This window comes from Monodelphis domestica, chromosome 2, assembly GCF_027887165.1.
Source record: "Monodelphis domestica isolate mMonDom1 chromosome 2, mMonDom1.pri, whole genome shotgun sequence".
NCBI lineage: Eukaryota > Metazoa > Chordata > Mammalia > Didelphimorphia > Didelphidae > Monodelphis > Monodelphis domestica.
This window is the reverse complement of record NC_077228.1, coordinates 503,380,423-503,396,125: the sequence shown is the minus strand read 5'-3', so window position 1 is coordinate 503,396,125 and position 15,703 is coordinate 503,380,423. Positions and strand designations below refer to the sequence as shown.

At 41.4% G+C, this 15,703-nt stretch overlaps 1 protein-coding gene across 2 annotated transcripts in view; it reads right to left on the bottom strand.

The window, feature by feature from the left end:
- MYO1D (myosin ID) overlaps positions 1–14,778 on the bottom strand; it is a 381,916-nt gene extending 367,138 nt beyond the window's left edge. Inside the window, exons 1-2 of one of the 2 annotated variants that reach the window (XM_056819463.1) lie at positions 14,762–14,778; positions 14,174–14,531 (exon numbers count right to left, since the gene is read on the bottom strand). In XM_056819463.1, the coding sequence (XP_056675441.1) occupies positions 14,174–14,268 (95 nt within the window). In that variant the 5' untranslated portion in view covers positions 14,269–14,531; positions 14,762–14,778. Of the gene's footprint in view, positions 1–14,173; positions 14,594–14,761 lie in introns of those variants that run through there. The other variant, XM_001368007.4, reaches the window with a different exon arrangement.
- Between the last annotated feature and the right edge of the window lie 925 nt (positions 14,779–15,703).

The following is a 15,703-nucleotide window of genomic DNA, read 5'->3' as shown; positions in this document are numbered from 1 at the left end:
GTATTAATTTCATAACTGAAACAGTAACATGTCAAAAACAATAATTCAATGCCAAAAATAACAACATTTAAACCCTGGAATGAATAGAGGTACCCCTTTAAAGACAAAATTCATGAATTAGTTCCATGAAAACATGATGTTAGAAAAACATCACTGCAGGGCCTGCTGACTAGTTCCACAAGAACAGGGTCATAAATGTAATGACATTAAACTAGGGTGCTGCAATGGTCAGGCTTGGTTTTTAATATTTTAACAATGTCAATGTGAAATAATATTGTTGTGAAATGATATCATTCCATGAAATATTATACAGGCTAAATTATACAGGCCTACTTTTTTTTGGTCCTAAAATATATCCATTTTTTTTAAACATTATTTTATTTGGTCGTTTTCATACATTATTCACTGGAAACAAAGATCGTTTTCTTTTCCTCCCCCGCCCCCACCTCCCCCCCCCCCCCCCCCCCCCCGCCTTTCCCTCTCCCATAGCCGACGCATGATTCCACTGGTTATCACATGTGTTCTTGACTAGAACCCATTTCCCTGTTGTTGGAATTTGCATTATAGTGTTCATTTAGAGTCTCTCCTCAGTCTTATCTCCTCCAACCCTGTAGTCAAGCAGTTGCTTTTCATCGGTGTTTTTACTCCCACAGTTTATCCTCTGCTTGTGGGTAGTATTTTTTTTTTAGACCCCTGCAGATTGTTCAGGGAAATTGCATTGATACTAATGGAGAAGTCCATCACCTTCGATTGTACCACAATGTATCAGTCTCTGTGTATAATGTTTTCCTGGTTCTGCTCCTTTCGCTCTGCATCAAATATATCCATTTTTAACAGGCTACTTTGTCCATCAATAAATACTCCAGATATTTGTACTTCATTGGTTCCAATACTGCTTTAAGAGATGCTGCAAGAGGGAAAAGTCAATGGACAGAGGAAAGATCTAACAAGCAAGGAGTTGACAACTGGAAACTAACTGGCTCCTGTTCCCATATCAAGAAGGAAAAAAAATTAAGCTAGAAAACTGGACGAACAGGTCATTCAAGGAACGTTTCTTTCATTTCTTCAAATATTTATTATTTATTTATTTTTGAAGTACTATAATAGGGGAGAGGAAATACAGAAAGGTAAGAAATATCCCTTGCCCTCAGACCAGCTAGAAGGAGAGATAGATATACACAAATAAATATACAACAAATGAAAATGTACCGCACACTACTCAATTGTCTTCACACTCCAGTTTTTTGGTCTCTCTCTCTCTCTCTCTCTCTCTCTCTCTCTCTCTCTCTCTCTCTCTCTCTCTCAAATCCTTATCTTTTGTCTTTGAATTGATGCTAAATATAAGTCCCTAAACAGAAGAGCAGTAAGGGCTAGGAGGTTGGGGTTGTGACTTCCCCAGGGGCATACAATTAGGAAGTACCTAAGATCAAATTTGAACTGAATCCAGGTCTTTCCATCTCTAGGTCTGGCCCTTTATCCACTGTGCTACTTAGCTATCCCCAGATCTGGTTTTAAAAGTCCTTCAAAACTTAGCCTCCTCTTATCTTTCCAGACTTCTTATACTTTGCTTCTCTTTGAATATGCCATGATATGAGAATGTTGATCTCCTTGCTGTTCCTCAAACATGACAGCCCATTTTCTGACTCTCTACCCTTTTATCAGTTGTCTTTCACACCTAAGCGTGAAAATCCCTAAGCCCTCCTTCCTCATGGTTTCCTTCAAGACAGAGCTCAGATCCTATCTTCTATAATAGGTCTTTCCAGATTCCCCCTTCACCTTACTAATGTCTTCCCTCTGAAATTACTTCTCAGTAAGTAATTTCTATATCTGTCTACATCTATGTATTATGTATGGTTGTTTACATGTTTGCATGTTCTCTCCCTAATTAGAATGAAGTCCCTGAAGTCAGGGACCATGTGGTATCCCCAGGATATATGAAATATCTGGTAGATAGAAAATACTTAATAAATGTGGATGATAATGATGCTTAACTCCAGAAGGCAGAATTAGGAACAATGTGTGGAAGTTATATAGAAATGCTTCCCAACAATTAGCTACCCTGAATGAATTAGTTTCCCTTTCCCACTAAAGAGTTTTAAGGAAAAGCCAGATGATCATCTTCCACTATGCTGTAGAGGTGATCCTTGATCAGATACAGTTTAGTTAAATAGTCCCTCCTAAGGATCTGAGATGCCGTGATTTATTAGTGACCATGTTTTATCCCTCTTAAGATCATTTTATTTTCATTAGAGTCCCCCTTCCATTGATGCCTCCTCATAGCAGGGAGATGATGCTGAATCCCCAAGGTTTTGTCAGCTGAGCACTAGCACGTCTAGTAGATTAGATGACCCATGAAGTCCCTTCTAACTCTCAGATTCTGTGGCCTGACTTGGAATGGAATGGCATAATGAAATAATCGAGGCTGGAAAGACTTCCAGTTAGGGTCCAGGGGCAGACTCTCTGCCTGTTGTTCAAGAGATGACCTGGATAAGTGTAGAGGCTCCCAATCATAACAGCCTCAGGGGATTGATATTTTTGGCCACAGTATCTCCCAGATCATCCACTACAACTCCTTCAGTGGCATGAATGCCAGCACAAAAGGCAATCACAAACTCCAACTGGGTAAAGACCCATTTTATTGTCTTTGGGCCCCATCAAGGTACACCTTACACACCACATAGCACTCAATAACTGTTACCATAAAGTTGATAAGGTAACAATAAGTACAAAGTGCCAGGGGAGTTCACTACTGCCATGAAAAGAGAAGGCCTTTGAGCTGAGTCTTGAAGGATGCCACAGACTAGAGCAAGTGAAAATTAGGAGAGGAAGAAGGGAAAAGAATTCCTGATGGTACTTCATCTTAGGTAAGGTACAACCTGCTTGGCAGTGCTTCTGAATCCAGATCACACTATTGGGAGATGAAATACTTGTATTGTGAACCAAACTGCCCTCTATAACTTCAGGGCAGAAGCTTTACCTGGAACCCAGGGAGAAAGGAACCAGAAGGGAAGAAAAATATGAAAAGGGAAGAGGTGGACTGTTCATTCCCATTTAATGGTTTTAAGAAGGGCCTCCAGTAGTTAAAAAAAAACAAAACAAAAGAACAAAAAACTGTTTTGTGTGGACCATAAAATTTGCCATGGACAGGAAGTTGGGAAATGCCATCTTAAGGTACACTAAAGTTCATGACTCCTTATTCATTCAGCTCACCCTCTCATTAACTCATCCTTTTGTAGTAATTAAGCAGTGCCTGGCACCTCCATGTAATGGTAGCATCAATGGGCACCTCCAGCCCATTGATTCATCTTGGACAGTAAACTTAGCAGAAAGTAAAAAACTAGAGGTTCAGAAAGCTCTGATAGATATAGGAAACCAGGCTAACATCAGTCCAGGATGTTGGATTCAATAGAAAATGCCTAAACAAACATGGGGTAGAAAGGAGAGGGAGGAAGGAACCAAAGAGCTAGGGGTAAACGAGGAAAAGACTGCTATGAAAACAGAATATGAAGATGATGCAGTTGAAGTTTCAAGTGCTTATCCTCATTGGGGAGGGGAGAGGGAAATAATTTTCAGGGCAATGGACATACACTGTGCTCATACCTATGTAGGCAACTGAAAAATGCAAGAGGGGCACACACAGGTACTTAACTGGGAGTAAGTAAGCAGAGGAAAGAACAGAGAAATGGGAGGTGACAGAGGAGAGAGGGAAGGACAGGCAGGAAAACCCTCAGATCCTTATAGCTGTGTGACCCTGAGCAAGTCACTTAACTTTTGTCTCAGTTTGCCCACCAGTGAAATGGGGATAAGAATAGCACCTATCTTATAGAGTTGTTATGAAGATGGTCTGTGAATTTTCAAATGAAATACTGACAGACAGACAAGCAAGTGTAAGAAGATGAAAAGAAGCAGGCGGATGGGAGGAAGGCATGAATTCCAACCTATCCTGATTGGTCATTAAGTTGACTGAATGACCGTGGGAAAGTAATTTCACCTTTGGGTCTTCGTTTTCTTATCTTGAAAAAGGAGGGTACAGTAGCTCCAAAATTCTATGTGCTAAACATTCTTGAACATTCCCAATTCTGCTTCTTTTTCTAAAATACTGCACTTAAGAACTGAACTAGTATATCACTTAGCTACATTCTGCCTTATATGGTCTTTAATTGTTTCATTGTGCTAATGTTATGTTCTCAATTAGAATATAAGCTCTTTTTTATCCTCCATAGCAGTCACCAGATAAATATAGAGTTGAATTGCAACATACACTTATGAATATGCTCAATATGGTTAAATAAGGCTCTACTTATCCCATTACAGTACATACACTTGGTTCATAAATACTTCCCAAACTAAGATTTTGCAGCCATTCAATATTCCCTGAACATATATTTATACATTTACTTATTTTTAAAAACCTTTACTTTCTGTCTTAGAATAGATACTAAGTATTGATTCTAAGGGGGAAGAGTGGTAAGGGCTAGACAACTGGAGTTAAGTGACTTGCCCAGGATCACACAGCTAGGAAATATCTTAGGCCACATTTGAACTCAGGTCCTCCTGACCCCAGCCCTGGTGCTCTATCCACTGTGATACCTAGCTGCCCCTAAACACATATTTATTAAACACGTACTTCTTACAAAACATTGTGATGAAAAATAATTCCTGAACTCGATTACATTTTACTTGGAAGGGGAGGTATGGAGAGAATAACAATAGGTATGATGAAAAGTAAATACAAGATAATTGGAGATGAGAGAGAATACTAACAACTAGAGTGATTGAGAAGCTGAGTATCTACCTCCCAGGTTGCTAGGAGGACAAAATGAGATGATATTTGTAAATCATGTTGTAAACCTTAAAGTTACTATATAGAAATGTTCGTTACCACCACCACCACCACCATCATCACCATCACAGTCATTAAAAGGAAGCTTAGAATTCTAAGGGGAGGAGGAGAAAAGAGAGAACATTTTAGGCACGGGGAATAGAAATTTGTGTGAAGACACAGACTGGGGATAGAATATCTACCAAGAAGAACAGTTTTGCTGGAATGCAGTGTTCATGAAAGTGAGAAATAGGCAATAAGCCTGAAAAGGGTATTTGGAGTGAGATTTTTTTTTAACCCTTGCCTTCTTCTTGTAATCAATACTGTGTATTGGTTCCAAGGCCGAAGAGTGGTAAGGGCTAGGCCATGGAGGTTAAGTGACTTGCCCAGGGTCACATAGCTGGGAAGTGTCTGAGGCCAGATTTGAACCTAGGACCTCCCATCTCTAGGCCTGGCTCTTAATCTACTGAGCTACCCAGCTGCCCCTGGAGTGAGATTTTTAAAAGACTGAAATGCCAGGTTGAGAAGTTTATATTATATCTTAGAAGCAATAGGGAGAGACTAAAGAGTTTCCCCCCAAATCACCTTTTAAATCTTATTTTTTATATCTTTTAAATCTCATTTCTATACCTATAAAAATTTAAAATATAATATAATGTGCTATAAACTATATTATCATATGATATAAAATATAAATATTATATAGTACATATCATAATGTAAAATGAATAAAAAATTGTAATTTTAAAAAAGTCATTGAAGACCCTTGAGTAGGGAAGTGACATTAGGAAGATTGAGAAATAGCATATTATAATGAATAGGGCAATGCACTTGAATTTAGGAAGACTTGGGTTCAAATCCTCCCTATGATACTTATTAACTATGTGATCCTAGATAAGTAATTTTCTTTTCTACACTTACTTTCCTCTATAAGATGAGGGGTTGAACCTATCTTTTAGGGAGTTTTTCAGCTTTAAAAATATATGATCTCATCCTATCAGTATGACTCTGGGTGAGTCATTTAACCCTAATTGCCTAGTCTTTTCCATTCTTCTATCTTGGAATTGATACTAAGAAGATAATGGTCTCTATTTAGATAAAATCTTAGTATTTTGTCAGTCACATAGAGGAATACAGGAAAGGAGAGAAGAGTGTAGGAGTTGGGAGCTGCACTAGGAGCCTATTATAATAGTCTAGGAGAGATAATGATGGGTAGTTTTCACTACAGAATAGGTCAATGATGGTGAACCTATGGCATGGATGCCAAAGAAGACACATAGAACACTCTGTGGGCACTCTTGGGCCACCCTCCCTCCCTAATTCCCACCCACCAGAGTTTGTTACTGGAAAGGCAGAGGGACACAGGCAGAGCTGCTCTCCATCCCCTCTCCATCAGGTCCAACAACATTTTTTTCACATTCCCTATCCCTCTGCCCAGCAGCCCAATGGGAGCACATAAGGCGAGAAGGGTGGTGGTGGTGGAGTGGGGGCAGGGCCCAGCACTCTGTCTCTAAAAGGTTCGCCATCACTGGAATAGGAGCAGGATATATAGAGAGGTGGGGATAGTCAGATATAATGATTGTTAGTATATGTGATATAAGAGCCTAAAAAACCCCCAAGACCTTCATGCCCCCTCAACTGTTATGTTACAAATATAAATCAGAGGAAACAGTTTCACTGAAACTGAGACATCCTTCTTAGCTAGTGTAGCATATCTCAGAACTATCAGTACAACCATTCCAACATTTTACAAACTCCACATACCAATGGGCAAATACCAGATCATACCAATGAACAATGTTTCCAAATAGCATCATTAATACTTTATAACTAAACTCTACTGAAACCTCGTTTGGGTTCAGTAGAGCATCAATTTCCAACATTGTTTCGATGGAACTAAATGTCCCCTATAATATTGTTTCATCACACAGCCTACTTTATCAAGGAACTAAGGAGAGAAAGGGCAGTATACCACAGAGCTGGACTCAGATTGAGGTTCTAAACTGAACTATGTTATTCAGTGTGACCCCAAGTAAGCCATCTTCCTTCTCTGGGTTTGGAACAGACTCTCTTAATGCCCTTCCTACCAACAAATCAACAAGTATTAGTAAGCACCAGGCACTGAGGATACACATAGAGGGAAAGAAATCATTCCCAGGCACAATGAGCTTTCTACAGCCAGATTCTATGAGAGAAACCACAATGTTAAGATGGGGAAGACTTTCAATACTTAGAAGCACAGGTAGTAATTTTACTAATGCCTTGTTTTTACTGAAATTAAAAGAAAATGAAATGTCTCAATATTCGGTGAAATGATCACAACAGACTTTCATATGAGCTCATGCGCTTTGTATTCTCAGAGAGATTAAACTATCCAGGCAATCCTCGGCTTGCACCGGGTGGGTTTCCAGGGTTCCTGTGTTATTACTTTATACAACCTGCAATAGATGAATTACATCACCTTGTGCTTCCTGAGAAGCTCTACTACATAAGGCTCTATTCCCTTGGGGCTGTGCCGCAGGTAGGCTTTTGCTGCCCTAGTATACCCTATGGAGTTTCTCCTATTCCCAGTCTCAGGCACTGTGCCTTGAAAGTATTCTTATGTCCCATAGTCCTTCTCATTTACCTATTCAGCTCTTCTCTTGTCCTAACCCCCACCCGCCCATTAAAAAACCCCCCAAACAACTAACCTGCTAAATTTTTATGCTTGAATATTATACTATACAACTTAATATGTACATATATATATATATATACACACTTATGTAACAAATATTGGTACTCCCATCCACAACTGTAGCACCTATCTACTCTAAACCTTTGTTAATTGTCTTCATGTGCCAGTCACATAGTAGGAACTTAACAAGTGCTTCCTGATATATGCCCTTTTAGGCAGGTAGGTGACTCTGTGGATAGAGTCCTAGTTCCTGGCTCTGTGACCCTGGGCCCTCAACTCAACTGCTGCGCCCTTATTGCCCCCCTATGCCTTGGAACTAATACTTAGTATTGATTCTAAGGTTACTACCTTAGAATTTTTTAATAAAAGTTGTGTGTGTGTGTGTATGTATAGCATTTTAGAGGGAGTTAATATAATAACTAAAAAAGGATGTTATAAGTGGATGATCTATAGAACTAAAAAGTTAAATCAGTTTTGAATTCTAATGTATTTGTGGTATTATTTGGCAACATTGTTCACTGGAATAATGTGATTTGGGATTTGTAAAATGCTGGAATGGATGTACTGAGAATTCAGGAATTGTGGCAGTTAAATAACCTAACTTGGCAGGGCAATTTGGTGATGGGCCTCTTTGAACTATGTTAGTCCTCACTGAATCCTGATCATGACCTCATCAGTAGATCCAGAATCAATGACTTCCCATTTTGGAGGATACCCTCTCCTTGGAGGTCTTCAAGCAGAGATCATTGAGGACTCTTTCTAGTATGATTTAGACCAAAATGACCCCGGAAGTTCCTTCTAATTTCAAGCCTGACTCAGCTTGGAATATAATTATCATGTATTAAGCACTTACTGTGTGTCAGGCACTGTGCTAAATGCTTTACAAATATTATCTCATTTGATTTTCACAACAACTCTGAAAGGCTGGCATTATTATTGTTCCCATTTTACAAAAGAGAAAACTGAGGTAAAGAGGTTAAGTGACTTACCCAGAGTCACACAGTAAGGAAGTGTCTGAGCCTAGCTTTGATAGGGCTCTATCCACTGTACCATTTAGATGCCAGGATACCTGTCCTAGCAGAGCCTCGAAAAATTCCATGTGATTGTCAAAGCCAGGATGAGGCATCTGATGTGTAAATTCTTTGGAAAGCTTTATAATGCATGGTATAGACTTTGTGGATCACAGTCTCATTAACCTTCTATCCACCAGAAGTGGCCCAGTCAGCATACTGGAAAAGATGTTCCTCTGGGTTTTTAATGTCCTGTAGATACCAGTTCAATTCCTGGACTCCTTCTCTGTTATCTCTCCTTCTCAATGTAAGGCTAAGACCTCAGTTTCTTTTTATCCATATTCTAGAGGTTAACTTTTGCATGTTATATCATTAGTGTAACTTGGTTATGTTCACCATTCATCTTTCCATTGCCTTTTGGGTCACCTTTAATTTTGATTTTTCATATCCTGCAGTGTTCCAGAATTCACAGAGTCCCCAAAGATAAAATGTGGAGAGAGGTTACTAAGGGAAAAGATTCAGCCAGCTGCAGCCAGTACAACCCAGCCTATGATCTCATGAAGAGAAGCTTTCCTAAGTCTTCCCTTCTCCAAGATAAGCATCCCCAGATGAGTCACCCTATCCATATATCTCATAATCTTGAGGACCATCATTCTCCTCTGGACACTTTCCAACTTACCAGTAGCTTTAAAAGGGGAGTGCCATGAATGAAACACAATACTCTAGATACAGTCAGACCATTGTAGACCCATCACCTCTCTCGTCCTGGACATTACACTTTTCTTAAGCCATTCTAAGATTTGTGTTTCATATCATAGAGCTGGCATGCCAAGACCAAGACTTAAAATATATCTCTAATAAATTCCATCCTCTTAGATTCTGTCAACCAGTGTGCCAGCTAATATTTCCAGCTTTGTGCCAAATGCCAATTTGATAAGCATGTCCACTGGGAGATTAATAATAATAGCTAAAATTGATAAAAAAAATTAAACACCGCAGGCAAGGTCAAGTACAGATCCCTGGGGGAAGTTGTTAAAGGCTTTCTTCCAAGCTCACATCTGATCACAGAAACATAGATTGAGAACCAAAAGGGACTTTAGAGATTACTGAATCCAACCTCATTTTCAGATGAGAAAACTGAGGCATAAGAAGGTTAAAAGATTTGCTAGGATCACATAGGTAGTAAGTAGTTAAGGTAAGATTTGGACCCAGATCTTTTTGATTCAAGTCTTTTTGACACTTCTATAACAATGATGGCAAACTTTTTAGAGATGGAGTGGCAGACCCTGCCCCTATGCCCTCACCCCCCAGACCAAGTGCCATGTTTGCTCCCCGTCCCGAGATCTAGTGCTGTCCCCTGCCCCCTTGGGTCCCCTCTTACCCAAACAGAGAGGAAAGAAGCACTCCCATTGGACTCCTGGGCATGGGGGTGGGTGGGTGATGAAAGGTTCACATGGAGAAGGGGAGGAGAGTAGCCCAAGTGCTATACTTCCCTCCAGCTCTGCTCCCTTCCAGCTATGTGCCATGCTGGGAGCTATGCTCTCCTCAAACCTAGCTCCTCTCCAATCCCACCATGGGTATCACCATCACCACAGACTCAACAAGCTACCATCTGTGCTAAATCTTCATGTAGCATGTGAGGCCCCCTATGTCCCTCAGTACCTTACCTCAGACAGGGGAGGGAGGAAACAGTTCCATTGGGCTACTGGGCAGAGAGATGGGTGGTATAAATAATGTTATCAGCCATAGTAGAGAGGAAGAGAGAAGTTCTACCCAAGTCCCACTGCTTTCTAGTAATAAACTCTGGGGTGGGGGTGGGATGAGGAGGGCAACACAGATGCCCACAGAGAGTGCTCTGTGGCATCTTTGGCACACATACCATAGGTTCACCATCACTGTCCTATAACATGCTGCCTAAACTGTTGTTTTGTGGAAAGGAAATTGTACCAATAATGACTATTCTTTGAGTCTATCAATTCAACCAGTTCTGTATGTGCCCAATAGTACTATTCCTATCACCTACTTTTTTTCTCTTGAGTGACTTGTTTGACCAAACTCTATAGAATACTTATGGATATTAAATAGGAGATTCCTTACTCTTCTGGACATCAATGTAATTAAGACAAGACCATCAACAAATAGGAAAATATGGACAACTTCACTATCAGGAGGGAGCATAGCATACTAATAAGAATAGTAGACTTGGACCTAAGAGAAATGTGTGCTTAAGTACTATCTCCTATAGTGTGTGGCCATAGGCAAGCCACCTAACTCCTATGAGACTGTTTTCTCATTTGTAAAATGGGGGTAATAATAAAATTTTAGGGCAACAGGTAGCATGGTAGATGGAATACTGGACCTGGAGTCAGGAAGACTCCTTTTCCTGAGTTCAGACCTGGACACAGACATTTACTAGCTATGTAACCCTGGGCAAGTCATTTAACTCTGTTTGCCTTGGTTCCTCATTTATAAAATGAGCTGAAGAAGGAAATGATAAACAACTCCATTATGTTTGCCAAGAAAATCCCAAATGGGGTCCCAGCGAATTGGGCAAAATTGAAACAATCAAACAATAATGATAGCACCTACCTACCCACATTGTTGTGAGGATTAAATGAGATAATACTTGTAAAGTGCTTAGCACAGTACCTAGCACATAGGAAATACTATATAAATATTATTATAAGTGTGTACATATGTATTCATATTATAAAGATTTAAATTAATATATAATAACTAAATATTATATTTTACAAAGTTTTATTAATAATAACTAAAGTGAAAGAACTGTCTGAATTCAGCCAGGCTGCAGGTCAAAAAAAGAGCATGGGAGGAGCATACACCCACTTAAATACCAATAACATGATTTCTGCCAACATGGAGATGCAGGAGAGATTATAGGGAATTTTGGGAAATACTAAAGACTTCTGGGGAATGAAGTCAAAGGTTCAAAATCTCCATTTATACAATATATAGATATAAATATACATACATATATACATACTCCTCAATGAAGAAAAAAATTTAGCAACCAAGTACTTCTTTATAGACGAAGAGTACACCTGTGTACCTTTTGAACCTTTCATGCTCTATTCTTTTAGAGAATATGAAAGCCCGACTCTCCATTTCTCATATTCTTCTCAAGGATACTCTCAATATATGTATAGAACCTGGTCAAGACTTTAGGGAGATGAGAAAGTAGCTCAATATGAATAGTTGCTGATGTTCTCTTGGTTGTTTTCAATTATGTTATCATGTTTAGAGTATAGCTTATGGTTCTTAGAGGTTAAATAATTTGCCCATGGTAGCAGAGGTGGGACTTAAAGTAAAGGTTTATTTTTTTTTTTGCTTCAGTACTGACTTTCCATTCCCTGTACTTTGTTTCCCATCTTCTCTCATATTGTTATATCATTTACAATTGGTTAAATATGATATTTGTGTTCATTCAATTAAAAAAATTGAGCACCAGGACCATACCAGGATAGACTCCTAAATAGCTACTTTCAAGAGAGAAGATAGCATAATATGAATAGGGACTCAGGTTCAGATCAAAAGCAGCTCCTTTTGGGAGCCTATGTGGCCCTAAGTAAGTCACAACCTCTCAGTGGCCCAGATGCTCTCTAATACTAGATAAGGTATGGTTCTGCATTGGAAGAGGGAGTTTCCTAGTTCCTTGAAAACAGGTGTGGAGGGAGAGAAATAGAAGGAAAGGAGACTCAATTTTCATCATTTCAACATATAGCTTCCTTCCTATGAAAGTAATGTTCAGCAAATTAGAAGGATGCTGGTATTTTGAATCATAGAATTTTAGATATAATAATAGTAAGAACTTATATGTATGAAACTGGTGGTTTTAGTGCCAGCATCTCAGTTGATTATCAAAACAACTTCTGACAAAGGCAGGGCAAGTATTATTCTATTTTGCAAATGGGATAATTTAAGCTAAGAGTCTAATCCAATATCACAATGAAGTTATTAGAGAATTAGAACCCAGTGTTCAGATATTCAAGAAGTGCTAACTTATTGCTCCATCATGCTGCCTCCTGACTTTGGGTAGAGTTCCTAAAATATTTTTTCCTTATGTTTTACACTTTGGAAAGGTGGGGTATTTAAAGTGTCAGCTGTTATGCTAACAATTGTTACAAAGAATTAAAGTGTTAATTTTTTTTACAACTGAGTACAAAAAGTGAAGTTTCTGGTTACATAAGAAAAGTGAAGAGCTTGTAACCTCTTTGGGCTTCTGTTTCCCCCCTGGAAAATAAGTGGGTTGGATTATCTTTAAGATTACTTCCAACACTGAAGTCTGTAATTCTAAGTGAACAAACTTGGATCTTGACCCTATACTTCATAATTTTATGAACTGGGATAATTTGCTGCAGGCTATAAACCTTCAGAGGAATGGAAGAATACAGAAATTATAAAAATTAGGATTCTGAAAGTGGAAACTCTATTTAGACTAATATAAAAATCAAGCCTCAAATTATTTTAATGCTCTGACTGCATCTCCATTCAACATTAATTCTATTGTAAAAAATCAAATTCAAAAGAAAAGTTTAGTACATTTATAAAGAAAATAAGGGTCTATCCTGCTTAGCTTGGATTCAGGATACCCGTCAGGGATTATGGCTCTGACATTTAAATGCTGTCTATAAGGACTTCTCTAAGACTCAATTTTCTGATCTGTAAAAAGGGGGAATAATTTTGTTCTGAGCAGTAGAAGGCCAGTAGCTAATAAGAGTACCTGCTTTAGAGACAGGAAGATCATAGTATCAGAGGTTTAGAGTGGGAAGGGACCTCAAAGTCCACCGAGTCCAAACCTCTGTTAACCCATTTTGAAGATGAAGCTGCGGTACAAATTGACTTGTCCTGGGTTGTATGAAAAACTAGTGTTTGAATCAGGATCTGAACTCAGAATTGAGGACTCCCGTTCTAGTGCTCTATCCATTACACGAAGCTGACACAGGTGACATGGATTCCTGTCTCTGACAAAGACTATGACGGTGGCCAGGTCACCTAAGTTCTCAGTATCTCGCTAGGTAACTCTTAATAGTCAGTTGCAAGAGTGCTTTGTAAACCTTAAAGTGCCTATAAACATGCTTGCTATGAATGGTATTGGGATTTCTTGGCTGGAGAAACTTAAGCTCCCAATGCAGATTAGCACCATCTTTGTAATTTAGACTCTTAGGAGAGCCAGCCCAGAGCCCTGAAAGGAGGATCACACAGAGGTTCGGTGGATATGTATGATGGAATGAGGAGTAAATCGCCATAAAGACTGGCACTGTGGGAGATCCAGGGTTAAAAACAAACATAAATCCCTGAACTCGGACAGTTGCTCCCTCAAGTACATTTGGCATTCCTTTCCACCTCTGGGACTTTGTCCACTTTAGTTGAAAGAAACTTTGAAAACGGCCAACGCCCCGGAAAACAGCGCGCTGGGAATCCTCGCCTCTCCGCGGAATGACGCGAGGGACAACTGCAGGGAAGGGACTTGAACTTGGGGGATGCCCGCGACGGAGGCGCTCAGTGCCAATCCTCCGCCTGGAGCAGCTAGCTTCCCAGTCTTTCCTCTGCCCAACCAAGTGCAGAGCATCCTGCCCTCACAAGGGGGGTCTGCCTCTCCCCTTCCCCCTCAGCCAAGCTGCGCCGCCCCCGCCCCCAGCCTACCTGAGCCTGAGGTTGGCCATGAACTCCGGCATAGTCACGGCGTCCATGAGCACGAAGTCCGCCTTGCCGAACTCTAGGCTCTCCTGCTCCGCCATGGCGCGGGTGTCACAGGTGGGAGCCCAGCGAGTAAGGATGGAGGTGCGGGCCGGGCTGGGCTGAGCTGGACTACGTAGGGGAAGGGGGTGGTGGAAGTGGTGGAACCTGAGGCCCCTTACGGGGAGCGCAGCTGGCAGCGGCCCGACCGAAGAGGGCAGGATCGGTGATGCTCTGTCAGGGCCGTTCGGACCGAAGCGGAGGCGTCTCCAAAGAAAGCCCAGACCCGGCGGTTTCCGCTTCTCGCGCTGCTGCTGCCCGGGCGCTGTGGGAGACGGGAGACCGAGACGCTGGGAGACAGCGGCGGCTGGTCCCGCCCTGGTCCGGCCCGGCCCCGCCCCTGCCTGGCCCTCCCTTCCCTTCCCTTCCCTTCCCTCCCCTCCCCCTCTCCCTCCCCCTCCTTCCTCCAAGGAGGCCGCCCCAGCTGGGCCCGTAGCCACCGTCTCCTCCCCTTCTTTCTCCTCCTCCCCCTCCTTTTCTTCTTCCTCCTCCTACCCCTCTTTCTCCTCCTCTCTCTCCTCCTCCACACCTGGGCCGCGCGCACGCCGCAAGCCGGACACCGCCGGGACCCAGAGGCTGCGCGCGCGCCCGAGCCCTGGGCTGTCCCCGCTAGAGCGTGCCCGCTTACCCACCCACTCGAGCTCGCGAGCCCAGCTTCCCCGAAGCGGCTGCGCCCTCTGTGGGCCGGCCACGCGTCTGGGCTCGTGTGGAGGTGGAGCGTAGGAAGGGAGTTTTCCAGTTTTTACTCTACTAGGGAATGTTGGGAGAACCCTCGGGAATCACAAGATCATAGTTTTAAAGTTGCAAGAGACCACAGAGACCTCTTTTTATGGATGAGGAAATTGAGGCCCAGAAGAGCCGTGTAATTGTCCTAGTGTCACACAGACGTAATTGGCAGAACTAGGAGGACAATATCTCATAATCTATTGGAGAGAGTGCTAGATTAGAGCCAAGAAAACATGGGTTCAACTGGAGCTTTCTCACCTTCTTTCCCCAACCTTGGGCACATCACTTAACCTCTAAGTGCTCTAGGTAACTTTCTCAAATATCTTCATTGATAGATTCTTGGTCCAGGAGTTACCTCAATCAATAAAATCCCGGGTTCATTTTCCCAATCAAAAACTTGTTTTTGGGGGGCAGTTTTGTTTGAAACATGTTCCTCCTGCTCCAGTTCACCAACACCTGAGGCAGCAGCACTTCGGTGGGGAAGTACTTAAAACACTTTAAGGGTTTAAAAAATGCTTTGTGTCCAGCTACCCTGTGAGACTGGTAGTGAATTTTGAATCTCACTTTACAGATGCAGAGACAAAAGTTCAGATGGGTAAGTGACTTGCCCAAGGTTCCACAGTAAATTGCTGATCCAGATTCCCATCTCCACATACTGACCTCTCCCTAATTACCTCCTCCCAGCCAGATTTTATCATGCTAAATTCCACT